The sequence below is a fragment of the Convolutriloba macropyga genome, chromosome 11 (genome assembly GCF_964194025.1).
Source record: "Convolutriloba macropyga chromosome 11, txConMacr16.3, whole genome shotgun sequence".
Lineage (NCBI taxonomy): Eukaryota > Metazoa > Xenacoelomorpha > Acoela > Convolutidae > Convolutriloba > Convolutriloba macropyga.
The window spans coordinates 22,144,258-22,172,021 of record NC_134478.1 but is presented as its reverse complement, the minus strand read 5'-3'; the positions used below and the strand labels follow the sequence as shown (position 1 = coordinate 22,172,021).

At 37.5% G+C, this 27,764-nt stretch overlaps 1 protein-coding gene across 2 annotated transcripts in view; it reads left to right on the top strand.

Annotated features, from left to right (window-relative positions):
* Positions 1-27,764, top strand: part of LOC142349520 (cell division cycle protein 27 homolog) — a 167,297-nt gene that overhangs the window by 50,349 nt on the left and 89,184 nt on the right. For both annotated transcript variants that reach the window (XM_075401138.1, XM_075401137.1), the window contains exons 5-6: positions 587-845; positions 15,957-16,335. In XM_075401138.1, the coding sequence (XP_075257253.1) occupies positions 587-845; positions 15,957-16,335 (638 nt within the window). The remainder of the gene's footprint in view (positions 1-586; positions 846-15,956; positions 16,336-27,764) is intronic.

Here is a 27,764-nt window from a genome sequence, read left to right as displayed (position 1 = left end):
TTTTTACCGGACCCGCGCTCCGAATAGCACTTAGCAAAACCTTGCAATTAAAAGCCTTTGTTAGAAAGGAAATTGTAACGATAACTCTGTCTTCGTACAATATAGCATTTGGCACTAGCACCTGCATTGCCGCCTCTAAAAAGATCGAAAAAGGTATAAGCAAACTAAAAAGAGTTATCATAGTTTTCTTGTAAGTAAGATTCCGGATGTTTTTGTTTCTTCAGCTGACCTCATGTTTCGTTTTACATTTGTACACGAGCAAAGTTGAAATTTTCTGAATACCTGTAATAAAGATTCCTAATAAAAGGGTTTCGGGAGTGAATTTATCAAGCAATAATAATTTATCGCAGAATCTTTTAAACTGTTTTTCAAGCGGCGTTGACAACTTTTTCAACTCGTTCCTGTATCTGTTTCTTTCTATCTGTATTATTCGGCATGCAAGTCTATTTCGCTGCTATTTTATTCCGGCAGTCTGTAGGCTATGTTATAACTTTTTGAAATATAAATTAAATTTTGTCATTTATTTTAATGTATACACCTTCATCCACGCGTCCTAAATCCACCATGCTATGCTTTTGTGTTGTAGACTTTCATGCAGATACCAACAAGCAAAGGAGTTCTACAAGAAAAGTCTCGCTCTGAATCCTTTCCTGTGGTCTTCGTTCCAACACCTCTCTGAGATGGGACTGCTTCTTGACAGACCAGAAGATTCCACTGATAAACTCATGTGCAAGCCTGCGTCACTCGATCACTGTCTTAAGCAGCCGAACCCCGGTGCTGTAGTTGCCAGTGCTCAATTGGTGCCCACGAATGCCGTCAAGTCACGACAATCTGTTGCCTTCGAAGTAAGTCTTTCGTCTCTGATTGCTACCATTTTGGAGCAGTATTCTTAGTAACATGAAAAGGCCAATTCGAGTCGAGTGATCATCGGAAATTCAGAAAAGACAGCGCAAAAACGGGCATTAGTTTGTGGAAGCAAACTAATAAAAAAAATTCCACGGGAGAAGTAAGAATTCTGGTACATTTGCAAAAAAGGTACTGCATTTATTAATTGCTCTCAAACGAAGTTTGTAGCAATTATATTAGTCCTGTCGGTCTTTTGTATGCGATTTTTCGCTTGAACAATTTTCTGTCTGACGCATTTGACTTTTCGTCCTCAAAAACGGGATAAACAGGTAGCGCATAGTGGGCATTAAGTACTCTTAGAGCCTTTCAGCTCTGTTTCAGCTCAAACTGTTTTGCAGACTTAAACTTATGGTGTGAAAGGCGGTTCTTAGAGGTTGAAGACCCCTCCACTGTTGACCGAAAATGGCATCCTCACTCCGAAATTGAGTATTCTTTACTCTAATTCAAAGAGACAAGGTCAATTGAGTGTGTGTCACTCTAATTGAAGGCTATTTAATAGCAGCTAATGGAGTTAGCTATAACTTATGCAAAAAAGATCCTTATTCAAAATTCAACATCTCAGCCTTCAATGAAAAGACTAATTTTTGGTCGGTTTTTTACTGTTTTTATATAGACTGCAGATCTACGAAGCTATTGCTGCTATTTGCAGGCAATCTGCCAGCTGTTTTTGTGGTTCTTTTGGTAGTCATGTCTATTATTCTCATTAATGACTGTTCTCAATGACACTCTAAAGAGGCATAATTGAAGCTATTTAACAGTTTCAATTAATAGTTTTGCACGTTTTTGAAGTTCTCTTTGTTGTTCTATCACTTAATGTCTTTTCTATTAGTGCTGTCAGTTACAGGTCTCATTAGCTCTCTGATAAAGCCTAATTGCATCTAATTGACGGCTTCAATCCGCGTCTAACGTTTTAACGACTTTGGCACTATTTGTATTAGAAAATCATTGTTGTTTTTTATTCTGCCGATTCTATTGTTTCCATGTCACTTATTAATTGCTCTCAAACGAAGTTTGCAGCAATTTTATTAGTCCTGTCAGTCTTTTTTGGGCGATTTTTCGCTTGAACAATTTTTTATCTGACGAATTTGACATTTCGTCCTCAAAAACGAGATCAACAGGTAGAAGCGGGTATTAAGTGCTCTTGGAGCCTTTCAGCTCACTAGTCTTCAAGTATGCGATTCACAGAATCTGTTTTGTGGACTTATACTTCTGGTTCGAAGGGCGGTTCTTAGAGATTGACTCTCCCCCCCCCCCCCCCACTGTTCTCACCCCATCAGCTCCCGGTGACCCCTCCCCGCTGCGCTCACTTACACCCCTTCAATTAAGCTGAAGCTAGCCTCCTTAAACCGTGCCTAGCTTCTGACGAAGCCAACCGCTCGCCGGTCATTTGAGAGCAATTCGGTCGACGTTATTCGGTTATGTTATGGCGTAGTGAAAGTTCCAAGAGCCTACGATAACAGTGCGTACATTAAGCGTACTTTCTGTGCTCGAAAAATTTTATAGATGTTTACATGGTGCTCCATTAAGTCTCAATGGTTCTCCACTATATTTTCTATCAATGATTTTAACTTGCTTTTGTGAAGTGTTGAATGGGAATAGAAAATCTTTGCGGCGTATAAGTTTGATAAAACAGTTTCGGGGTCAAAGAACTTAATATTTTGATTTAATATCCCTTTAACAACGTTGGTAGCAAATTTTTGAGGTCCTGGTGGGCTTACCCTGCCATTTTTTGATCTGTCAATTCTTCATCTGAATAATTAAAATCTCGTGATCAGAAAATTGATGATGCCCAAGAGCATTAAGTCTTTCTGCTCTCTCTCTCTCTCTCTCTCTCTCTCTCTCTCTCTCTCTCTCTCTCTCTCTCTCTCTCTCTCAGAGCTTTGTTAGTTTCCAAGTGTCATGTTTATGCTCTTCGGCTAAAATTTCTCTAAGACTTGCATTCCGAGACAACTTTTCAACATGAGACAACTTAGAAAATCAAGCTCTTTATATACTTTACACTTCGCGCCCTGGGCACACAAATTATGGTGAAAACGGAAAATCCATTGCTATAAATAATTTTGAAAGCGAATGTCAACCACTTCTGCATTCTTAATAAATTCAACAAGTATAAAGCGCTTTAATGTTCAGAAGGGTTTGGGAATTGTCAGGGATTTCCGAGTCGGATGAGACAGCAGTGATAGTCTCCTGACTGTTGCGGCTTGCAGACAGATTTCATTGCTCTATTGCTTAAGGGGGTATTGTCTCCTCTGTAGGTTAGGGAAGGGAGCTGCTGATGTCTTAAGAGCCGATTCAGTGTCACCTGTGTCCGTTCTATATGCTTTTGCTCTGTTTACATTTCAGCATGATTGTGTTTCGTTCGCGCAGTTTCATTAGCAATTGTTGTCAACTTTTTACTTATTAGCTCTTGCTTCATGAGTTCACTGCAACTTCTGTCCAAGTGATCTTTCTGTGACCGCAAAAGTTCGTAAGTTTTGCGTAGTATGCTTAGACCTTGGTTTTTATAGCTTCGTTGGTCGAAGAAGTCTACTGCGTTCCACTCTAGCACCTTCAGCTGAAGTTTTTGCTTGAGGTTGTTCGTTGCTGTTAAGGAAGCTTTGGACTTGTTTGGAATGTTGACTGTGTTAGAAGACTGTCTTGTATTACAAAGTTTATACCTCACTGTTACTGCTCTGTTTCTTTGTAACAGCCCACTTCTTAATTTTGTGCTAATCAACCTATTATAATGAGGCTGTTGCTTTTTGTGCTTACCTAACGATTTGTTTAATGCTTGTTTGCGGTGTTTTTGCTTGTCACTGTCACTAATCAGTGATGTTTGATACAGATGTGATGTTTCACTAAGCAGAAGTTCTAAAGAGTTAACTTTTTTTTTTACTAATCAGTGAACTTTGTTAAATCTTACATTAATAAGTGTTGTGTGTCCCGTTGCCTATTTGTTTTTCGATTGCGACAGAAAGAACCTGTGGTGATTATTTTTTTTTAATTAATGTGTTTGTCTACTGACACTGCTGGCCGGATAACTTCATTTTACTATAAACCTTACACTAGCAAGGACCTACCAGGACTTGCAACTAATCCTAAGTCAAAGTGTGTTTTTTGTGCTCTAAATTTGAACCTATAGGAGGACCTACGCCCTTTTTCAAAGCTAATGCGGAATTAAGCGTTAACTATATTGATCCAAGGATGCCTGGACGCCTTTTAAAATCCAGATTTCGAAATGAGACATTCAAATCTGCAATTAAGGCTAGCCCATCCTTCGTGACCAGGGATCCCTCGCAAGCATCCTTCTCAGGAGAACTCTCACTTCAGTATCAATTCAAGGGACAGATTAAACTTCAGTTATATCTTTTGTGACTGTGATGTTTTTGATTAAAAATATGTGGTTATCAAAACCAGAGCTGAAAATTTGATAAACTTTCGAATGTTTTAGTTCCCCTATATAAAATTATAAATTCCCCTGTCTGAGTCGAGCGAGTTTCAAACACTGTTTTTGACCTTAGGATACGCCATAAATGTTTATGCTCTTCGGCGTAAGTCTTGCGTACCGAGACAACTTTTCAACAATATTTGTATTTGTTTTAGTCGCGCGCATGGTAGCGAATCGAGCTCTATATATACATTACAGTTCGCGCCATTGGCACACAATACAGTTTATGGTCAAAACGGGAAATCACCTACTATAATATTATTGAAAGTGAATGTCAACCATTTCTGACTTCTTCAAAAATCACAAAATATAAAGCGCATGAATGGATGTAGGTTGGGGGAATTGAAATCAGGAAATGAAAGGCTTTGTGAGGACGGAAATGTACGTGGGGAGAGCAAAATGTCTGTGTTTAAAAACTTTTGTTTTACAAAGTTTGCACTGAACTTTTATGGCTCTGTTTCCTTGTAACAGCCCTATTCTTAATTTTGTTATGATCAACCTATTATAATGAGGATGTTGCTTATTGTGCTTACATATCGATTTGTTTAATGCTTGTTTGCTATGTTTTTGCTTGTCGCTGCCACTAATCAGTGACGTTTGATACAGATGTGATGCTTCACTAAGCAGAAGTTCTATAGAGTTAATTTCTTTTACTAATCAGTGAACTTTGTTAAATCTTACTTTAATAAGTGATTTGTGTCCGGTTGCTTATTTGTTTTTCGATTGCGACAGTAAGAAACCTAACATTTGGTGGCTATTTTTTGATTAATGTTTTTGTTTACTAAAACTGCGGGCCGGATAACTTCATTTTACCATAAACCTTACTCTAGCAAGGGCCTACCAGGCCTTGCAACTAATTCTAAGTCAATGTATGTGTTTTTGGTGCTTTAAATTTGAACCTATAGGACTCCTACGCCTTTCGTTTATCCAGATTTCGAAATGAGACATTCAAATCTGCGATTAAGGCTTGCCCATCTTTCGTGACCAGGGATCCCTCGCAAGCATCCTTCTCAGGAGAACTCTCACTTCAGTCTCAATTCAAGGGACAGATTAAACATCAGTTATATCTTTTGTGACTGTGATGTTTTTGATTAAAAATGTGGTTATCAAAACCATAGCTGAAAATTTGATAAAGTTTTGAGTGTTTTAGTTCCCCCTATATAAAATTAAAAATTTCCCTCGTTTGAGTCGAGCAAGTTTAAAGCTCCGTTTTTGACCTTAGGATACGCCGTAAATGTTTATGCTCTTCGGCGTAAGTCTTGCATACCGCAACAACTTTTCAACAATCTTTGTTTTTCTAAAAGCCGCGGTCATGGTTGCGAATCAAGCTCTATAGATAAATTACAATTCGCGCCATGGGCACACAAATTATGGTCAAAACGGGAAATCCCCTACGATAAATAACATTGAAAGTGAATGTCAAGCACTTCTGAATTCTTCAAAAATCAACAAATATAAAGTGCATCAATGGAGGTTGGGAGAATGGAAATCAGGAAATGAAAGGGTTTGTGGGGACGGAAATGTACGTGGGGGGAGCAAAATGTCTGTGTTAAAAAACTGTTTTGTTTTACAAAGTTTACACTGAACTGTTATGGCTGTTTCCTTGTAACAGCCCTATTTTTAATTTTGTTATAATCAACCTATTATAATGAGGCTGTGGCTTATTATGCTTACCTAACGATTTGTTTAATGCTTGTTTGCGGTGTTTTTGCTTGTCACTGTCACTAATCAGTGATGTTTGATACAGATGTGATGTTTCACTAAGCAGAAGTTCTAAAGAGTTACCTTTTTTTTACTAATCAGTGAACTTTGTTAAATCTTACATTAATAAGTGTTGTGTGTCCCGTTGCCGATTTGTTTTTCGATTGCGACAGAAAGAACCTGTGGTGATTATTTTTTGATTAATGTGTTTGTCTACTGACACTGCTGGCCGCTAACTTCATTTTACTATAAACCTTACTCTAGCAAGGACCTACCTGGACTTGCAACTAATCCTAAGCCAAAGTTTGTTTTTTGTGCTCTAAATTTGAACCTATAGGAGGACCTACGCCTTTTCTCAAAGCTAATGCGGAATTAAACGTTAACTATATTGATCCAAGGATGCCTGGACGCCTATTAAAATCCAGATTTCGAAATGAGACATTCAAATCTGCAATTAAGGCTAGCCCATCCTTCGTGACCAGGGATCCCTCGCAAGCATCCTTCTCAGGAGAACTCTCACTTCAGTATCAATTCAAGGGACAGATTAAACATCAGTTATATCTTTTGTGACTGTGATGTTTTTGATTAAAAATGTGGTTATCAAAACCATAGCTGAAAATTTGATAAAGTTTTGAGTGTTATAGTTCCCCCTATATAAAATTATAAATTCCCCTGTCTGAGTCGAGCGAGTTTCAAGCTCCGTTTTTGACCTTAGGATACGCCATAAATGTTTATGCTCTTCGGCGTAAGTCTTGCATACGGAGACAACTTTTCAACAATGTTTGTTTTTCTAAAAGCCGCTGTCATGGTAGCAAATCAAGCTCTATATATACATTACAATTCGCGCCATGGGCACACAAATTATGGTCAAAACGGGAAATCCCCTACAATAAATAACATTGAAAGTGAATGTCAACCACTTCTGAATTCTTCAAAAATCAACAAATGTAAAGTGCATCAATGGAGGTTTGGGGAATGGAAATCAGGAAATGAAGGGGTTTGTGAGGACGGAAATGTACGTGGGGGGATCAAAATGTCTGTGTGTTAAAAAACTGTCTTGTTTTACAAAGTTTACACTGAACTGTTAGTTTCCTTGTAACAGCCCTATTCTTAATTTTGTTATCAACTTTTTATAATGAGGCTGTTGCTTATTATGCTTACCTATCGATTTGTTTAATGCTTGTTTGCTATGTTTTTGATTGTTGCTGTCACTAATCAGTGATGTTTGATACAGATGTGATGCTTCACTAAGCAGAAGTTCTATAGAGTTAATTTCTTTTACTAATCAGTGAACTTTGTTAAATCTTACATTAATAAGTGATGTGTGTCCGGTTGCTTATTTGTTTTTCGATTGCGACAGAAAAAACCCTAACCTGTGGTGGCTATTTTTTGATTTTTGTGTTTGTCTACTGACACTGCTGGCCGGATAACTTCATTTTACTGTAAACTTTACTCTAGCAAGGGCCTACCAGGCCTTGCAACTAATTCTAAGTCAATGTATGTGTTTTTGGTGCTTTAAATTTGAACCTATAGGACTCCTGCGCCTTTCGTTTATCCAGATTTCGAAATGAGACATTCAAATCTGCTATTAAGGCTAGCCCATCTTTCGTGACCAGGGATCCCTCGCAAGCATCCTTCTCAGGAGAACTCTCACTTCAGTCTCAATTCAAGGGACAGATTAAACATCAGTTATATCTTTTGTGACTGTGATGTTTTTGATTAAAAATGTGGTTATCAAAACCATAGCTGAAAATTTGATAAAGTTTTGAGTGTTTTAGTTCCCCCTATATAAAATTAAAAATTTCCCTCGTTTGAGTCGAGCAAGTTTAAAGCTCCGTTTTTGACCTTAGGATACGCCGTAAATGTTTATGCTCTTCGGCGTAAGTCTTGCATACCGCAACAACTTTTCAACAATCTTTGTTTTTCTAAAAGCCGCGGTCATGGTTGCGAATCAAGCTCTATATATCCATTACAATTCGCGCCATGGGCACACAAATTATGGTCAAAACGGGAAATCCCCTACAATAAATAACATTGAAAGTGAATGTCAACCACTTCTGAATTCTTCAAAAATCAACAAATATAAAGTGCATCAATGGAGGTTGGGGGAATGGAAATCAGGAAATGAAAGGGTTTGTGGGGACGGAAATGTACGTGGGGGGAGCAAAATGTCTGTGTGTTAAAAAACTGTTTTGTTTTACAAAGTTTACACTGAACTGTTATGGCTGTTTGCTTGTAACAGCCCTATTTTTAATTTTGTTATAATCAACCTATTATAATGAGGCTGTTGCTTATTATGCTTACCTAACGATTTGTTTAATGCTTGTTTGCGGTGTTTTTGCTTGTCACTGTCACTAATCAGTGATGTTTGATACAGATGTGATGTTTCACTAAGCAGAAGTTCTAAAGAGTTACCTTTTTTACTAATCAGTGAACTTTGTTAAATCTTACATTAATAAGTGTTGTGTGTCCCGTTGCCGATTTGTTTTTCGATTGCGACAGAAAGAACCTGTGGTGATTATTTTTTGATTAATGTGTTTGTCTACTGACACTGCTGGCCGCTAACTTCATTTTACTATAAACCTTACTCTAGCAAGGACCTACCTGGACTTGCAACTAATCCTAAGCCAAAGTTTGTTTTTTGTGCTCTAAATTTGAACCTATAGGAGGACCTACGCCTTTTCTCAAAGCTAATGCGGAATTAAACGTTAACTATATTGATCCAAGGATGCCTGGACGCCTATTAAAATCCAGATTTCGAAATGAGACATTCAAATCTGCAATTAAGGCTAGCCCATCTTTCGTGACCAGGGATCCCTCGCAAGCATCCTTCTCAGGAGAACTCTCACTTCAGTCTTAATCCAAGGGACAGATTAAACATCAGTTATATCTTTTGTGACTGTGATGTTTTTGATTAAAAATGTGGTTATCAAAACCATAGCTGAAAATTGATAAAGTTTTGAATGTTTTAGTTCCCTATATAAAATTATAAATTCCCCTGTCTGAGTCGAGCGAGTTTCAAACTCCGTTTTTGACCTTAGGATACGCCATAAATGTTTATGCTCTTCGGCGTAAGTCTTGCATACCGCAACAACTTTTCAACAATATTTGTTTTTCTAAAAGCCGCGGTCATGGTAGCAAATCAAGCTCTATATATCCATTACAATTCGCGCCATGGGCACACAAATTATGGTCAAAACGGGAAATCCCCTACAATAAATAACATTGAAAGTGAATGTCAACCACTTCTGAATTCTTCAAAAATCAACAAATATAAAGTGCATCAATGGAGGTTGGGGAAATGGAAATCAGGGAATGAAAGGGTTTGTGAGGACGGAGATGTACGTGGGGGGATCAAAATGTCTGTGTGTTAAAAAACTGTTTTGGTTTGCAAAGTTTACACTGAACTGTTATGGCTGTTTCCTTGTAACAGCCCTATTCTTAATTTTGTTATAATCAACCTATTATAATGAGGCTGTTGCTTATTATGCTTACCTAACGATTTGTTTAATGCTTGTTTGCGGTGTTTTTGCTTGTCACTGTCACTAATCAGTGATGTTTGATACAGATGTGATGTTTCACTAAGCAGAAGTTCTAAAGAGTTACCTTTTTTATTAATCAGTGAACTTTGTTAAATCTTACATTAATAAGTGTTGTGTGTCCCGTTGCCTATTTGTTTTTCGATTGCGACAGAAAGAACCTGTGGTGATTATTTTTTGATTAATGTGTTTGTCTACTGACACTGCTGGCCGGATAACTTCATTTTACTATAAACCTTACTCTAGCAAGGACCTACCTGGACTTGCAACTAATCCTAAGCCAAAGTGTGTTTTTTTTGCTCTAAATTTGAACCTATAGGAGGACCTACGCCTTTTCTCAAAGCTAATGCGGAATTAAACGTTAACTATATTGATCCAAGGATGCCTGGACGCCTATTAAAATCCAGATTTCGAAATGAGACATTCAAATCTGCAATTAAGGCTAGCCCATCTTTCGTGACCAGGGATCCCTCGCAAGCATCCTTCTCAGGAGAACTCTCACTTCAGTCTTAATCCAAGGGACAGATTAAACATCAGTTATATCTTTTGTGACTGTGATGTTTTTGATTAAAGATATGTGGTTATCAAAACCAGAGCTGAAAATTGATAAAGTTTTGAATGTTTTAGTTCCCCCTATATAAAATTAAAAATTTCCCTCGTTTGAGTCGAGCGAGTTTCAAGCTCCGTTTTTGACCTTAGGATACGCCATGAATGTTTATGCTCTTCGGCGTAAGTCTTGCATACGGAGACAACTTTTCAACAATATTTGTTTTTCTAAAAGCCGCGGTCATGGTAGCAAATCAAGCTCTATATATACATTACAATTCGCGCCATGGGCACACAAATTATGTTCAAAACGGGAAATCCCCTACAATAAATAACATTGAAAGTGAATGTCAACCACTTCTGAATTCTTCAAAAATCAACAAATATAAAGCGCATCAATGGATGTAGGTTGGGGGAATTGAAATTAGGAAATGAAAGGATTTGTGTGAACGGAAATGTACGTGGGGGGAGGAAAATGTCTGTGGGGGAGAGAAATTATAAAGGAACTTCGTTCTTTTACATGTCATACCTCCAAACCTTAGTGGACATAGATTTCTGCTGAGCACAGAAAACTTATTCAAGGGCAACTGGTGAAATTTTGCTTCGAATAAAATGGCTCTGAAGTTTTCAGAACATTCCATTTTCATTTTTAATAGCCGCCTTCAGCCTCTCTTTGCGACCGGAAGAGAAATTCTAGTGATTAGACTGCTGAAAAATTGAAGAGCAGAGCGAAAAGTTTGTTTATAACGCTGTTCATAGAGTGCGAGAGATTTTTTGGGTGCGGCTGCGCGCCTGTTGCTCGAATGATATTTGAGATTTCATTTTCGGTTTTATCGTATAGAACTTAATTTTTGTGATAAGTGTATTAAAAAAACGAGAAATTTGAAACTTCAAAGTTGGACATTATGGCGTAATACATTAATTTTGATTGTTGCGTGAAGATTTTAATTATACCAATTGGATTAAAGAAAATTTCGCAGCTTTGCGCTTCTATTGTTTGAGGACTTAAATGAATTTATGTATTTTATTATCTGTCATCAAGTCATAGTGCAATAGATTATTGAGTTCATTGAGCGATTAATAGCTGATATTAGCATTAAGCTTATTAGTCCGCAGTTTAGAAACTGAATTAAGTATAGCTTTAGAATGTAACTGAATCTCGCTCTTTTGAAGTTGGCGGCGTGATAGTATGTAAAACGAAAAAACGTGTGAAACGACGGAACAAAATAATCAAGATCACCGCTCAGACTATTGCTTCATAGCTATAAATGCCTTTTTCTACTCAAAAATACTCCCGAAAACAAAATTCAAGCAGAGTTTGCTCATTCTACTTTAAAAAAGGAGTTCAGATATTTCCCGCCCTAAAACAGCCCGCTTTTTCGCTCCACTTTCCGTTTTGACGTGATCAAAATCACGACTACATTTCGACAAAATAAAAATGCTTAAGCAGATAAGCATGGCCCATGACTCTGGAAAAGACCCGCATATCAAATCAAATAAGAGCTGCTGATGTCTAATTTGATCTTATATGCGGGTCTTCCAGAGCCATTGGCTATGTTAATCTGTTCGCGCGGATTTTGAATTCGTCGGGTTCTCGTGATTTTGTTCACGCCAAAACAAAGTGGAGCGAAAAAGCGGGTTATTTTCGGGAGGTAAATTCTTTTTTCCCCTTTTTAAAGTCGAGTGAGAAAACAATCAGCAATTTTTTTGTTATCGCGAGAATTTTTTGTGGAAACTTGATTTTCTTTTTCGAGTTCTTTACTATAGCTGCGAAGCTGTACGGTGAACTTAGCTATATTGCATTGATTTCGTCCTCTGACGCTTTTTCTTTTTTGTTTTAAATTTTTTCACGCCGCAAAGTTCAAAAGAGCAATTTTGTTGATCCTTTTGTCCGCGATATTTGCTAATTATGTTTTTGCTTTTTTTACTAAACTAAATGCCACTGGTCTTTAGCTAATTAATAGCCGCCTCATCTTCTCAGCCGGCTATTATAGCGCTCCTATTTTTTTTTTTACTTCGTCGAATAAAAAAATGTTTCGCTTTACCTCATTTTGCAGCTTTTTCAACATTTTGCGTGAAATCTTTTTGACTTCTCTAGGCTAGTTTCTCTCTTCTCTCATTCTGCTAAAAGTGATTTTGAGCATCAGTTGCTCAGCAAAGCAATTCAAAATGAACAAAGTCAGTATAAAAAATTGAAGTCAGAAATAGAAACGGGATAAACCCATAAAGCCCAATTTTAGATGCCCGCTATTTGAACATCGTTCCTATAAGTCTTAGTTACCATCTCTAATGCTTATTGGTATTGATAGTAGCCCCTGTAGCCTCTCTCTAAGAAACAAAAGTACGTTATGTTCAACTACGAAATGCCATCAAATTAAATCGGACTTAAAAAATGTTTTTGTACAAAAATCTTTTTTTTCAAAATGTTCTATTCTGTCAATCCGAATCATGCTTATTGGAATCAACGGCGGCTATTTTCCGGCAATCTGCCGGGTATGTTTTGTGGGTGCAGTTTTTTTTATCATAAGTGACTTTTCTTGCTCTCTAAATGGCTTCTAATTTTGTTAAGGTCACTTTAACCACTTTAAATGTCATTGGACTCCTATATAATGAGCCATGTAAGTAACAGAGCTTGGCGAACAAAAGTAAGAAAACAAAGTGGAATTTTTTTGGCAATAACTTAAGTCTTCAAAAAGGTTGCCATCTGTGTAATTTCAATTTTGTCTCTGTCGCCGTCTATATTCTACATCACGTAAGTCTGTTTAGCATCTTTTTCGGCAATCTTCCAACTATTTTGGCAATCTTCATTGTACTTTATCTCTGTCAAGACTTTCTAGGTTAATTGCGTGACTAGATTTTGATTATAGGTCGCTCAACAAAATGGTTTTTGTACTTTATAACTTATTTTTTTGCAGATAGTATAAGTTAAAATCTTATTTATTCAAATGCCAGTGAAATGGATTCTGCTAAATTATTTTAATTTAACCGAGTAAAATATACAGACTTTGGGGTCAGTTTTGTTAATGGCGTTAGGGGCAATTTAATTTTATCGAGCGAAACATCCAGGCGTTGTGACTTATTTGATAGCCGCCAAAACGTTGATTTATTTAATAGCTGCCGGTGGCCTCAAGGCTAGCATTTAGGCGCTCTCCCTTTGTAGAATCCAAAATGTTTGGATTGTATTGGGGCTCTGTCTTTCACAATCAAATTTGGATTGTGTTGCTGGTCTGTCTATTTTTACAATTCTAATGATTTGAATTGTATTGGTGAGCCTTTTTTCCAAAGATCTGTTCACACTTTTTCATTATTATGGAAGTCAAGAGTCGTGATTTTCGTCACGCTGAAACACGGAGTGGAGTGAAAGTTTTATTTGGCTTTGCGACTCGCAAATTTTTGCCGTAACTTAAAAGTAGCGGGAGAAAACTTTGAACACAAAAATTGGCTTTTTCGGGCGATTTTTTGTTTACTTGCAATGTGACTTATGTTTTGCTGTTTTCGAATTTTTTAATTGTATTTTAAATGCAGATCTTAATCCCTTCCTAGTATTTTGTAGGAATCTTTTGAAATAAAAACCAAGTTCATTTTTTTCAGTTTGTTGAGTTATGCAGTCTTTTTTGAGGTAATCAACATTGTTAACAAACCACTGTTGAACTTTAATTCCGCTGCTATTTAAATTTTCTACATGTTCTCTGATTCGTCGTTTGGCGGTCTTTTTCGTTTTACGTTGATTCACAGAGAAAACAATCAGCAAATTTTTTGTTATCGCGAGAATTTTTAGTGGAAACTTGATTTTCTTTTTCGAGTTCTTTACTATAGATGCGAAGCTGTACGGTGAACGTAGCTATATTGCATTGATTTCGTCCTCTGACGCTTTTTCTTTTTTGTTTTAAATTTTTTTACGCCGCAAAGTTAAAAAGAGCAATTTTGTTGATCATTTTGTCGATCCTTTTGTCCCCGATATTTGCTAATTATGTTTTTGCTTTTTTTTTACTAAACTAAATGCCACTGGTCGTTAGCTAATTTGTGTGTGCAGTTTTTTTTTATCATAAGTGACTTTTCTTGCTCTCTAAATGGCTTCTAATTTTGTTAAGGTCACTCTAACCACCTTAAATGTCATTGGACTCCTATATAATGAGCAATGTAAGTAACAGAGCTTGGCGACCAAAAGTAAGAAAACAAAGTGGAATTTTTTTGCCAATTACTTAAGTCTTCAAAAAATTTGCCATCTGTATAATTTCAATTTTGTCTCTGTCGCCGTCTATATTCTACATCACGTAAGTCTGTTTGGCATCTTTTTCGGCAATCTTTTTCGGCAATCTTCAAACTATGTCTCTTCATTGTACATTCTCTCTGTCAAGACTTTCTAGGTTAATTGCGTGACTAGATTTTGATTATAGGTCGCTCAACAAAATGGTTTTTGTACTTTTATAACTTATTTTTTGCAGATAGTTTAAGTTAAAATCTTATTTATTCAAATGCCAGTGAAATGGATTCTGCTAAATTATTTTAATTTAACCGAGTAAAATATACAGACTTTGGGGTCAGTTTTGTTAATGGCGTTAGGGGCAATTTAATTTTATCGAGCGAAACATCCAGGCGTTATGACTTATTTGATAGCCGCCAAAACTTTGATTTATTTAATAGCTGCCGGTGGCCTCAAGGCTAGCATTTAGGCGCTCTCCCTTTGTAGAATCCAATATGTTTGGATTGTATTGGGGCGCTGTCTTTCACAATCAATTTTGGATTGTGTTGCTGTTCTGTCTCTTTTTACAATTCTAATGATTTGAATTGTATTGGTGCGCCTTTTTTCCAAAGATCTGTTCACACTTTTTCATTATTATGGAAGTCAAATTTCGAGTCGTGATTTTCGTCACGCTGAAACACGGAATGGAGTGAAAATTTTATTTGGCTTTGCGACTCGCAAATTTTTGCCGTAACTTAAAAGTAGCGGGAGAAAACTTTGAACACAAAAATTGGGTTTTTCGAGCGATTTTTTGTTTACTTGCAATGTGACTTATGTTTTGCTGTTTTCGAATTTTTTAATCGTTTTTTAAATGGATTTCTGAATCCCTAGTATTTTGTAGGAATCTTTTGAAATAAAAACCAATTTCAAATTTTTCAGTTTGTAGAGTTATGCAGTCTTTTTCGAGGTAATCCATATTGTTAATAAACCACTGTTGAAATTTCGATGCTATTTCGATCTACATGTTTTCTGATTCGTCGTTTGGCGGTCTTTTTCGTTTTACGTTGATTCACAGAGAAAAGCTGAAAATTCAAATGTTCAGAATGACTTCTTCCTCTTATCAACGGCATTTGCGCGCAGCACTTCACCTTTTTTTCTCCACTCACCTCTGTGATTTGCGTGATTAGATTTTTGATCTCACGTGACCCATCTCACTTAATAAAATGACTTCTGCACATTGAAACTTAAAGTTTTATTTGAATTTTTTTTAAGTCAAAGGAAATCGTAATAACGGTCCCGTATAAAAAGGGTTCAACGGAGTCATTTTTAACATACTTTGTTAATATATCGCCACATGTTTTTACAGTTTTTTGAGCGTCGTCCTCAACTTTCCAACCTATATTTGTGTCTATTTCTAAATATACTGGCACGCAAATATATTTCGCAGCTATTCCGCCCGTCTGGCGGCCAGCTTCATTGTTTTGGAAGCGGCATCCGTAATGCCAGCTCATTTATGTATCTCTTTCTTTTGATGATCTACGACATTCAAATCAATTTCGTAATAAAAAAATTGTTTCTTTTACTGCAAATGATTTCCCATTGTTCAGAGAAATCAGTCCATTGTTTCGAGTTATCTGTGAGTTTTAATTTACAGAACATTGGTGCTCCGAGGGAAGTATCAACTCCCTGGTTCCCGAACATAGTGAATCAATCAGATCTCTCCTCTTCCACTTCTTCACCATTTTCAAAATCATCCGTCATCCTCCCATCCTCTTGTCACACCATCGCCACTCAGCAACCTCTTATGTCAACCACAGGAGGCGCGAACAACACTCACCATCATCATACGTCACTCTGTGGAGCCTCGAAGGGAGGACTTAATCTGAATTCAATTAGCAGTCTATCGATGAGTATGTCGACTACCAGTGTTAATGCAAACTCTGGGGGACAAATGAATGCAGCAACTGTTGATGGCGGGGATGGTTCAACCCAGCCCATGTTTCTGAACGTGACAGCTCCGGGATGCACCACAGGTAGACAATGCCCGACCACCATAGTACTATCACCATTTTTACAATTCAAAGAATTGGAATTGTATTGGGGCGCTGATCACACATTTTCATGATTTTTGAAGTTAAATTGGAGTAATGATTTTGTCTCGCGCAAACAGGAAGTGGAGTGAAAAAGCGAGTGGTTTTGCGACGTGCAATTCTTTCACTCTTATTTTAAAGAAAAATGAGAAAACGGTGTTTGAACAAAAATTCGCTAGTGGTTTTTTGTTCACATGCGGCAATTTCACTTTAATTTTTTTTCGATTTTTTGGTTCGGCTTTTTTTTCTAAATGGTTTACCAAATTCATTCCTAGTTCATTCCAGGCCTAGTTTTTTGTTTGAACCAAATCTCCATTTTTAGCTTGTGGTTTTGTTCACATCTGATTTTTTGGAAACCGTTTCCCCAATTCACTCATAGTCCGTTCTAGGTCTAATTTTTGTTTAGTCAACGAAAATTCTTTGAGTTGTACGTCAGGACTTGTCCTGCTATGTTTTTTTACTTCGTCGAACTTTTTTTTCGCTTTACCCGTTTTGCCGCTTTTTCGACATTTTGCGAGAAATCATTTTGACTTCTCTAGGCTAGTGTCACTCTTCTGTCATTCTGCTCAAAGTCCTTTTAAACAGCAGCTGCTCAGCAAAGCAATTGAAATTGAAGAGAGTCAGTATAAAAAAATCAAAGTCAGAATTAGAAACGGGATAAAACCATAAAGCCCATTTTTAGATGCCCGGTACTTCAACTTTGTTCTCATAATGTTTAGTTACTACTTATAATGCTTATTGTTATTGATACTAGACCCTGTAGCTTCTCACTGAGAGACAGGATTGTGTTCAATTACGAAATGACATCAAAATAAATCGCACTTAGATTGTTTTTATACAAAAATCAATTTTTGTTGATATTTTCTTTTCTTTCAATCCCAATAGAATTGTGGGAATCAATGGCGGCTGTTTTCCGGCAATCTGCTGGGTATGTTTCAATCAGCGGCTAATATTTAGGATCTCGCCTTTTTAAAATCTCAAGTATTTGGATTTTATTGGTGCACTGTTTTTATTACGACTCGAAGAAGAGAATTGGGAGTATTGGGGTGTTTCTATACGACTCGGATAGTCGTTATGGTTTTCTGTCTTTACAATTCAACGGGTTTGAATTGTATTGGTGCTCTGTCTTCTTTAAAATCCAAGAAATTGGTTTGTAATGGGTAGCTGTCTTTTTTTTTAAGATCTGTTCACACATTTTCATGATTTTTGAAGTCAAATTGGAGTAGTGATTTTTGTCACGCCGAAACAGGAAGTGGAGCGAAAAAGCAAGTTGTTTTGCGGTATGAATTTTTTTGCTGTAATTTTAAAGAGAGAAAAGGGTGTTTGAACAAAAATTGGCTTTCTCGGTTGTGGTTTTTTGTTCACATGCGGCATTTTGACAATCATGTTTTACTGCTTATGCAATTTTTGCATCGGATTTTTTTTTCATTTCTGTCAGGCTCTCAAACGGCTATTTTTGAGGCGCTTTCCTTTTTTTAATTTGCTTTACCTTTTGATCACGTTTTTCGTTTTACATGTCACAATGTTCACGTTTGACTTACGACTTACTTCACTCACTGACTTAACCCACTGTTTCAACTGAATGGATTTTAAATTCTTCATGCATTGAACTACGCAATATAGTGAATGCGGTCAAAGTCAAAAGCGCAAAATCAAAAGAGACGGGAGAAAACGGTAACGCCCGTTCATTAGGTCATTGAGAATTAGGTTATCGAAGTTCATTAGAGTGGTTGCTACCTGATATCGGTATTAAGCTTATTAGCTTTCAGTTTAGAAGCGGAATAAAGTAAAGTTTTGGAATCTAAATGAAACTGCACGCCAAATTAGAACAAATTTTTGACACTGAAAACAAAACAGAAAAAATTTAGTAATTATGTCACTTTGTTTCAATTGCGATGTGCATCAAGCGCGTCATCAGGGGCTATTTTTCGGCAATCTGCCGGCTATGTTGTTAATTGCTTTTAACGAAGTTCATAGAAATTATTGTAAATGTGTTGGTCTTTTTTAGGCAAATTTTTCGCTTGACGATTTTGCGTTTTTCATCTAGAACATTTGTTGATTTCTCAAGTAAATTTTTTACGCTTTCGTACTTCATTTTTAGTGATCTCTATTGCGCTCTCTCCTAAGTAAAACTTGTTGCTAAAATAAAATTGATTGCAGCATAGCAAGAAGGAGGGCATATTAGCCGAGTGGGCAGTGCTTCTGGTCAGGGAGTGGAGAGTTCGGATCCGAGCGTGATAAACTATTTTTGCACACTTAAAGAAAAATTTATCTAGGCTACAGCCCCTGAATTAAACTGCCTGGCCTGACGTTCAAGATCAATTCTTCTGGCATTAGTCGGTTTATGGTTTTCTTTTGCTGCTTGTGTTAAGATTGTTATGTTGTTATTTTCTTTGTTATGTTATTAAGATCACATTGATGCGTGCTGCGAAGAGATATTAGTACAATTAGGTTTTTTGCGGAATACGACATCGAGTCGGTTCCGGAACTCTTCCAGCTATGTTTTTTAAGATGTGTTCGAGCTTTTTTCGTTTTTCTTCACGTCAGAGAGGTCATTTCAGAGTCACGCTGAAGCACTAAAGGGAGCGAAAATTGGATTAGGTTCAAGGTGTGATATTTTTTCAACTATTCATGTGGAGTAGAAATTGGTGCTTGATCAAACTATCAATTTTTCCGAGGGAATTTTTTTCACGTGCCTCAATTTGACTCCTGTTAAGCGTGTTTCTTCTCTAGAGCTTTTAATATGATGATACATATGTGTTCTAATTTCGTTTATTTCCAATTGCTTGAATTCTTTGAGCGGCAGCTGAAACTTTTTATGACTTTCACTATTTGTTCTCATAAAATATCAGTGGATATTTGATGCTGCCCACTTTTTAAAAAAATTCCTTTGTCTTACCACTAAATATCATCAGTGACTGGTCTGAATGGTTGCTAATGAGGCATAAAAGAACTTAATTACGAGTTAATAGCTGGTTTTCATTACTTTTTCACTACTTTTTCTTTAACACTTTGAGGGAAGTTCTCAGTTTTGCGAGTATTTGTTGTTTTTTTGATATCTTATCCTTTAATTTCAATAGGGACATGTACCATCGATTGCTACCAGGGGTCAATTTAATCAGTTTAATCGTTTCTGTTAAAAGATTAAGCATTCTATGGCTTTCATGCTAATTGTTTTCAAAATTTCGCTTGACCAGTTTTGCGCTTTTCAGAAACGATTTCTGATATTTTTCTGGAGAGATAACATCAGTGATCCTATTCAAGTCTATGAATACGAGACACATTTCTGGAGCCAAAAGTTCTCCAACGTGTGCAAATTTTGCTCTTCAAAAAGCCGGAAGAGACAAAAGAAACCTTTCCCAATGCTTCGGCAGTGCCTTCGGCAGTTGCCTTTTTCCGAGCTTCATTTTGTGTTGCTTTCATCCTGAAATGAAGTTTGTTACTGATATGAAATTTATTGCTAGCGGGAGTAACGTTGTTGTGGTCTAGTTGTAAAGATGCATGACTTCTATCCTGGAGGTCTATGGTTTGAACCCCTATCAAGTCCTAGTTTTTGCACCTACAACATTTCTAACCTATACTCCTCAGTTAAATTGGTCAGAGCCTGTCGTTCAGATATTTTGCTTACTTTCAGGCGAAATTTCACGCAACGCCCCATAATTGGGGAGGTTCAATACATCAAGTGATTTTAGTTTTGTTTGTTGGCGCCAATTACAAAAATTAGTAAAACTTGACCAGCTCTTCAGATGACTGTTCAAACATTCTAACGGATGGGTAATAACCCAAAGAACATCTCTTCAAAATCTTCTAGCCTAAATAAATTTTGCCGTGAATTGATGCTATTTCATCTTTTTCCCCCATGTATTAAGATTGGTTATAAACGTTAATTTGGAACCGCTAGGGAAATACTGTTCAAAATGTGCTGTAACTCTACATAATTTAATATCCTAATCCTCGAAACATCCCAGCAAAAAATGCTTCGCCAATAATAAATATTTGTTGTTTTATAGTTTTTCTAAAGATCTCCATGTATTAATGTTACGTAGAAATTTTTTAAACTTTCTTTGAGCCTTTTGTCAAGTTGAGCCCTAACTTAATGAGTCATGACCGTGTAACCCCAGAGTACCCCACAGAAAGTTTCATCAGCGTGATATACCTATAACCCATGAAACAGGAAAAATTAAACTTCATTATGTATTATGATTAGAGATAAAGTTAATCATAGTTCATAATTGAGATCACTCAAATTCTTTAGAATAACCTTATTATAATTTTCGATACATAATCACATTGCTATTAGATTAATGTTCATGCAATATTGAATGCTTGGATATTCGGATTGAGCTTTTGTTAACATATTATTTACTAATTTTTTTCTATGTTTAGATAAACACTTTGCTAATGGTAATTCCATATTCATATGTTTTAACATTTTTTTCTGTAGCATTGCGTGTGCCATCGAAATGATATGGAAAACTTAGGCCTTTAATTTTCACATAATATGTATTCAACAATTATGCAATATCCGTTAATATTCCTTTATGAATGCCATCAATTGTAAGTATCAAGATATATACAGATTTGAACAGAACAAAATTAATTAGCTCAGTTACCAGTTGAACAATTGATTGTTCCAAAAATCGTTTTGTAATTTTGGCTAGCTTACCATGCTTGATTTACTCGTCAAAATGTACTAAGTAAAGATCAAGACGATAATTTTCACAAGAAGATTTTTATCTTCCGAATAGACGCCAGGGCAGATATTATTCCTTATTTTGATGAGGAACCCCTTCACCTACATTTTGGTGCCGCGACCCGGGAAACTGGAAGCGAATCAACATGGGAGCTACATCCAAGAAAATCGACTACAAAAAGATTTGGATTGCTTTTCAAGACTCATCTTCCCAAGACAAGTGGGATCAATACGAAGCAGATGAAAAGGACTTACTTAGTCAACTCAGCTTTCTAACCTTTCAATTCTCTAGTCACAGAGGTACAGATTGGTTTGCTGAAAGGAAATGCGCAGAGCTGTGTAAGTTTCATTTGCAATACAGTGACATTTACTCAGCCTTTATCGAGAAAAGCGGCCAACAGACCGATCTCTTGAAAGACAAATATCATACTGATAGACAATGAGACTTACAACATCGTAAAACCAGTTTCAAAGAGAACCTCGAAAAATGGAAGAACGAACACTTGGCGCTTGTGACAATTTTGAGCTACGAAACGAAATTAGTGAATCGGAAGGATCTGCTCAAATACTGCAAATCAATAGACAAGCGGAACAGGATGTCGGAAATTCTCAAATCCGAAATTGACGATATCAACAAACTCATTGAGCAGAAGGCTCGAGGGGCTAAGTTGAGACCAATAATCAAGAAATTACGTCAGCTGAAAGATGAATTGAATGAAAACAGCCAGTCTCGTGCAAAACTTGTAATCAGCAGTTACAGACAGTACGTGAAAGAAAGTTCAAAAAACGTTGTCAACCTGTTCGCCAACGAGCAGTCAAAATGGTTTGAATATCTGGATGGGCAAGAGAAGACATCTGAATACGCCGAAAGGTTTCCCTCAGTTCATTTTGAGGACGAGGAGGCTTCTGGGAACAATGACGAGAAACAATTTCCAACTGTCGAATCCCATACTGCAGAAAAATTGAATCACAAAGATCAAGAAGCGGAAGCAAGTACTACAAATGACGTTGCTGGTAGATCCAGTCAAGTACAACACGACCATAACAATTTGAAGACAAGTGACGGTGATTTACAACACGACGGTTGTGATAGCGCTGATGATGCTGATGGAGCAGTTGGTGAGAGTGAATCTGGCGCTAAACAATATGTGTCTGAGAACCTCCTCAAAGATGATTCCAAATTTTCAATGAGTGTTTTTCACCAATGAAAACATTAGATGATAGCCTATTGAAAAAAGTGAAAACATCTTCATCTTGAACATCTCATCACTCATCTAGCCGAAGCAGTTCGAGAAAATTAGAACGAAAACGAATAGAGAACGAAATAGCTAATAACATTGAGAACAATCAAAACCAAAGGGAATCAGAAATAAAGTCGTTGAAACAACAGGTAGAGTTTCTACAATTGGAACACGAACATGAGCGTCAAATAGAAGATCTAAGGTTAAAGTCTAGGCTGGCATCCTTATCTTCAAAACGGTCTAATTCAACAGTTTCTAGCGTCAACTCCTTCAATTTTGTTGAAGAGAAGTCGAAGCTGAAAGTCGAAGAGTGGGTTGATAAACATTCACAAGAAGATGCAGACTCATTTCTAGACACTTTTAAGCTCACTAATACAATGCATGAGACAAAGAAACCAGTGATGACAGCCAAACGTTCAACACCTTTTCCGGCAACCACTGGTGTGAAAAGGAGTTTCCAAAGAGTTCTAATGAACATAAGTTGAGAAAGGACGAAGATTTGGATCTAAGCGCAAAACTATTCATACCCTGAAACAAAGCTGCTGATGATCCATTCAAGTACGGTTATTATCAGCCATTCCACTTTCCTCAGCTGAAATTAACAGAATTCTCCGGCGATCCAATTGAATAGCCAGGCGCCTTTTCAGCAACGGTTCACAGTGCACAAATTTCAGATAGCCAGAAAATGAGTAACTTAAAATCATGGCTAACAGGAAAGGCAAAGGCAGTTGTTTCTAGAATGGGATTCTCCGGAGAGATGTGTCACAAGCCTTGGGAAGCGCTTGAGTGAAACTCTGGGCGCCCTCAAATAAAAGTTAATAGTCAGTTAAAACTGATTCACTCACATCCATTTATCAAGCCTCATGTTTAGTGCCATCATAAAATTCGCTCAAATTGTGTCAACGTGCTACAACAGTTTGAATACGATGGAGGCTTGTCATCTGAATCACTACTCAATAGTGCTTTGCGAAAACTCCCCCCCCCCCCCGGAGTTAAGAACCAAGTGGCTCTTCAAGCTGAGTCGAGATAGCCATTACCAAGCAAGTTTTATTGAATTCAGTCACTTGCTAAATGATGTAGCGTTTGTGCATGATGGCTTAGTCTCACAGTTTCCAAGCTGTGATAGATCGAAGCAAACGAACTTCACACGAGAAAAGACGAAAACGAGCACAATGTCATTGAGCATTTCAAAGCCTGGAAAACAAATACATACCCCGTGCCCAATGAAAGACGGAGATCATTTACTCTTTGACGGAGAAATTTACTCTTGCGCAATACTTAAATCTCTAACTACAACAGAAAGATACGAAGCTGCCAAAAGGAATGAGTTTTGTTTCTCTTGTCTGTGGTCCTTATCTCATCAAAGACTGCAAAGCAGAGAGAACGTGTGGTGTGAACGGTTGTACCAAAAAACATCACCGACTTCTTCATTATGATATTTCAAAGCAGAAGCAACAAAGTGCTTCTACCGATTCGCCAAAGAAACGTGAGCCAATAAATCAAGACAACGCAACGTCCATATCGTTAACATCATTCATTGATAAATCAACGGTGCTCGCAAATGGCGATGAACCATCTAAAAATGGTTTCCTTCGAATTGTAAAAGTGTCAATATCCAACGGGAAGTAAACACAAACAACACTAGCACTTTCAGACAGTGGATCAAATATTTCGTATATGGATGCCAAAGATAAATCAGATTTAAAACTGAAGACACAAATTGTCATTAAACGTTTCCAGAGCTCATGGTCCTGGAGAAATTCCAAGTGAAACTTTTGCTAAAATCAAAGCAGATGTGGAAGGGAGTGAAAAGTTCAAAGTTTTCTTCCATTCTCATCCCAAGATCAGTCTTGGTTCAAACGAGTACAATTTCAGAGACCGAAAAGCAAAATTTTCTCACCTACGCGATTTGCCTGATGCCTCATTTTCCTAAACTGATGTTAAAATCAGCATAGGACAGGATGCATATTATCAAAAACCAATCGAGTTTTGTCAAAGCCTCAACTGAAAGCATCCTATTGCAATTAGAAACAATCTCTGTTGGTCTATTAGCGGGCCAAATCCAAGTCAAGTAACTAGCTGTTTGAATTCATACGTAGCTCTATAGTCAGATACACTGGCAGGTCAGTTGAGGTATTGGTGGGATATAGAGTCATACGCATCAAGATATAATACAGACGGTAAATCGAAAGACAAAAGGAAAGCTTTTGAAACGTTAAAAACACAATCGAGTTTACGGAAGGAAGGTATGAAATTGGCCTCCTTTGGTCTGATAAGCTTGAGGAAATGCCAAACAATTGCATCTCGGTTGCCGCACAGCTCCGATCGCTTGAGAAACGTCTGGAGAAAGATAAAGACCTCAGGAAACGATATCAGGAAACAATCGACGTTGGTTGAGAAAAAGGCTTTGTTCGGAAAATTGATAATTGAGCTCGAAAAAACAAGAAAAAAGCAACAGTGGTATTTGCCACACCATACAGTTATCAATCCCAATAAACCCGAGAAAGTTCGTAGGGTTTGGAACGCTAAATTGAAATTCAGTGGTGTTTCATTAAATGACATGATGTTGTCGGTTCCAGATCTCGTGCAGAATTTGATTGGAATAATTTTTCGATTGAGAGAGCACTCAATAGCGATGACAGCGGATGTTGAGGCAATTTCCTTCAGGTTCTAGTGCCTTCAGATGATTGCCGTTTTCTGAGATTTTTCCGGAGAGATAACATCAGTGATCCTATTCAAGTTTGAATACACGACACATTTTTGGAGCCAAAAGTTCTCCAACTTGTGGAAATTTTGCCGTTCAGCAAGCAGGAAGAGACAATAGAAACACTTTTCCCAACGTTTCGGCAGTGATTGTACAAAATTTTTACATGGACGACTTCAAAAAATCAGTGAAGACCATCGATGAAGCTATTGATATCAGAAAAGACAATACGGAAGTTTTGGAACGTGGAGGTTTCGAATTGAAAAAAAGGATAACTAATTACAATAATGTAAATCAGTCTATTCTGTCAACTCACAGATCAAATTGTGAAATCAAAACAATTGAGCTTGAACCACAAACTTCATCCATACTAGGATTACAGTGGAATGTTATTGGTGAATCACTTGAGGTTTGTAGATGAACAGAACGCGAAGTTCCCAAAATGGTAACCCAAAGAGTTGTTTTATCATTCGTACCATCTGTGTTTGATCCATTGGGACTGTTTGCACCGTTCACAAGAGAATGAGAATGCTTCTGAAATTAATTTGGAGCCGAATTGGGCAACAATGGGACGTAGAAGTAAACGACGCAGACCAAGCAGTTTTCCTCACTTGGCTCGACGAACTCAAATTCGTTAATGAAACTAAAATGCACAGACAGTACCTTAAAAGGGACTCCATCCAATACTGTCTTAATGTTTTTCGGATGCTTCACTTGATGCAATGTGCATAGTCGCTTATACAGCTACAGATAACAAAACTGGAGTAGCGGAAGTGTTTTTTGTAGTCGGCAAAAGTTGAATTGCACCCATGCGACAACTTTCGATATCAAAATTGGAGCTTCAACCGGCTTTGTATTCGGCGAAAGTGCGAAGTATGATAATACGGGTGCACGAAATCACAATCGGTAAAGTTTACCACTGAACAGATTTGGTTACAGTGCTCCAATGGCTCTGATCGGCCAGCAAAAGGCAACCTATTTTCGTCGCCAATTGGTTTGCGGAAATGATAGAAGAATCAACCATTGACGAAGGGAAGCATGTGAGAGGAAAAGACAACCCTGCAGATGTTGGCACCATAGGAGTCACCGTGGAAGAGCTTCAGCGAAGTATGTGGATAACTGGGCCGGCATGGATAGTCGATGAATCTCTGTGGCCAGAACAATCAATTTTGCTTACCGTAGAAGAAGAGCCAGACTATAAGACGTCATTGCCAACGGCAGTCGCAGATCATGATAAGAATCATGCATACATCATTAACTGGGATCGTTTTAGTAGTTTCTCAAAGCTTCTAGATACGATTTCATACTGTTTGCATTTTAAAACAAAAATCAAATCTTCAATTGTTAGCTATCGTGAATCACAGATTGCAAAGAAAGCGCTGATAAAACTTGTTCAATGTGAATCATTTATTGACATTATCAGCGCATCTGACTTGAAAAGAGTCAAAAATCGTAATCCAATTTCTAACTTATCAGCCTTCATTGATGAAGAAGGATTCATTCGTCTATAAGGGAGACTGAACAAATCATATTTTATATATGACCAAAAGCATCCAATAGTTCTCAATTTTAAACATCCAGCCGTCAGACTTCTTGTTGAACATGAACACAAACTGCAAAATCACGAAGGAGTTGAACACGTTTGAAAGGTCCTTCAGCAAAATTGTTGGATAATTGGTTTGCAAAGTGGTCGTCGAAATAAGCGGAATAATTGCTTCAAGTGCCGAGCTTGCTGCTAAAAATCTTATACCAGAGATGGCAGACTTGCCACTTGAAAGAGTTGGTGGACCGTATCCTTTTACGCAAACTGGTGTAGGGACTACTTTCGACTTTTTGAAGTTAGCCTACTTCGACGTAAAATGAAACGCTGGTGCTGTCTCTTTACCAGTCTCAGTACAAGAGCCGTTCACTTTGAGGTGGCACACAGTCTAGATGCAGAGTCTTGCATGGCAGCAGTAATGAGATTTACAGCAAGATGCGGCAAACCAAGGACCATTTTGAGTGACAATGGTTCGAACTTTGTTGGTGCTGCTCGTGAAATGAGGGAGTACATTGAAAAATGGAATGCAGGTGAAATGGAATCCAATTTTGCGTTGAAGCATATCAATGGGAAATTCAACCCTCCAAGTGCTCCTCATTTTGGAGTGTCTGGGAAAGGCTTGTCCGAAGCTGCAAAAAAAACAATGCTCATTGTCCTCGAAGAAAGAAGCCTAAGTGATGAGTTGCTACAGATAACAATGTGCATAGTAGAACAAACGTTAAATTCTCGGCCTATGTTGCCTTTGAGCAGTGATCCTCAGGATTTTGAGGCACTGACACCAAATCACTTTCTTCTTGGAAGACCATCAAATGCTTCGCCGTAAATAAGAGATGCAGAAAATTTCGTTGATTCCGAACAATTTTTCAAGAAAGCACAAGCATACACTGACTGCAATTGGAGGCGATGGTTAAAGGAGTATATTCCTCAGCTCAACATTCGCTCAAAATTGACAAAGAGTAAAAATCAAAGTTTGAAGAAGGACGATTTGGTTTGGATTATAGACGATCAAGCAAAACGTTGGGACTACAAGATGGGAGGCGTTTTAGAAGTATATTCAGGCAGTGACGGCATTGTGCGGTCAGCTCTAATCAAGTCAAGAGATGGCAGTGTGCTGAAGAGACCTTGTGTTAATATAGCGCCAGTTAATTGTTTTCAGAAAACCGGGCCGGCGATGTTGGCGCCAATTAGAAAAAT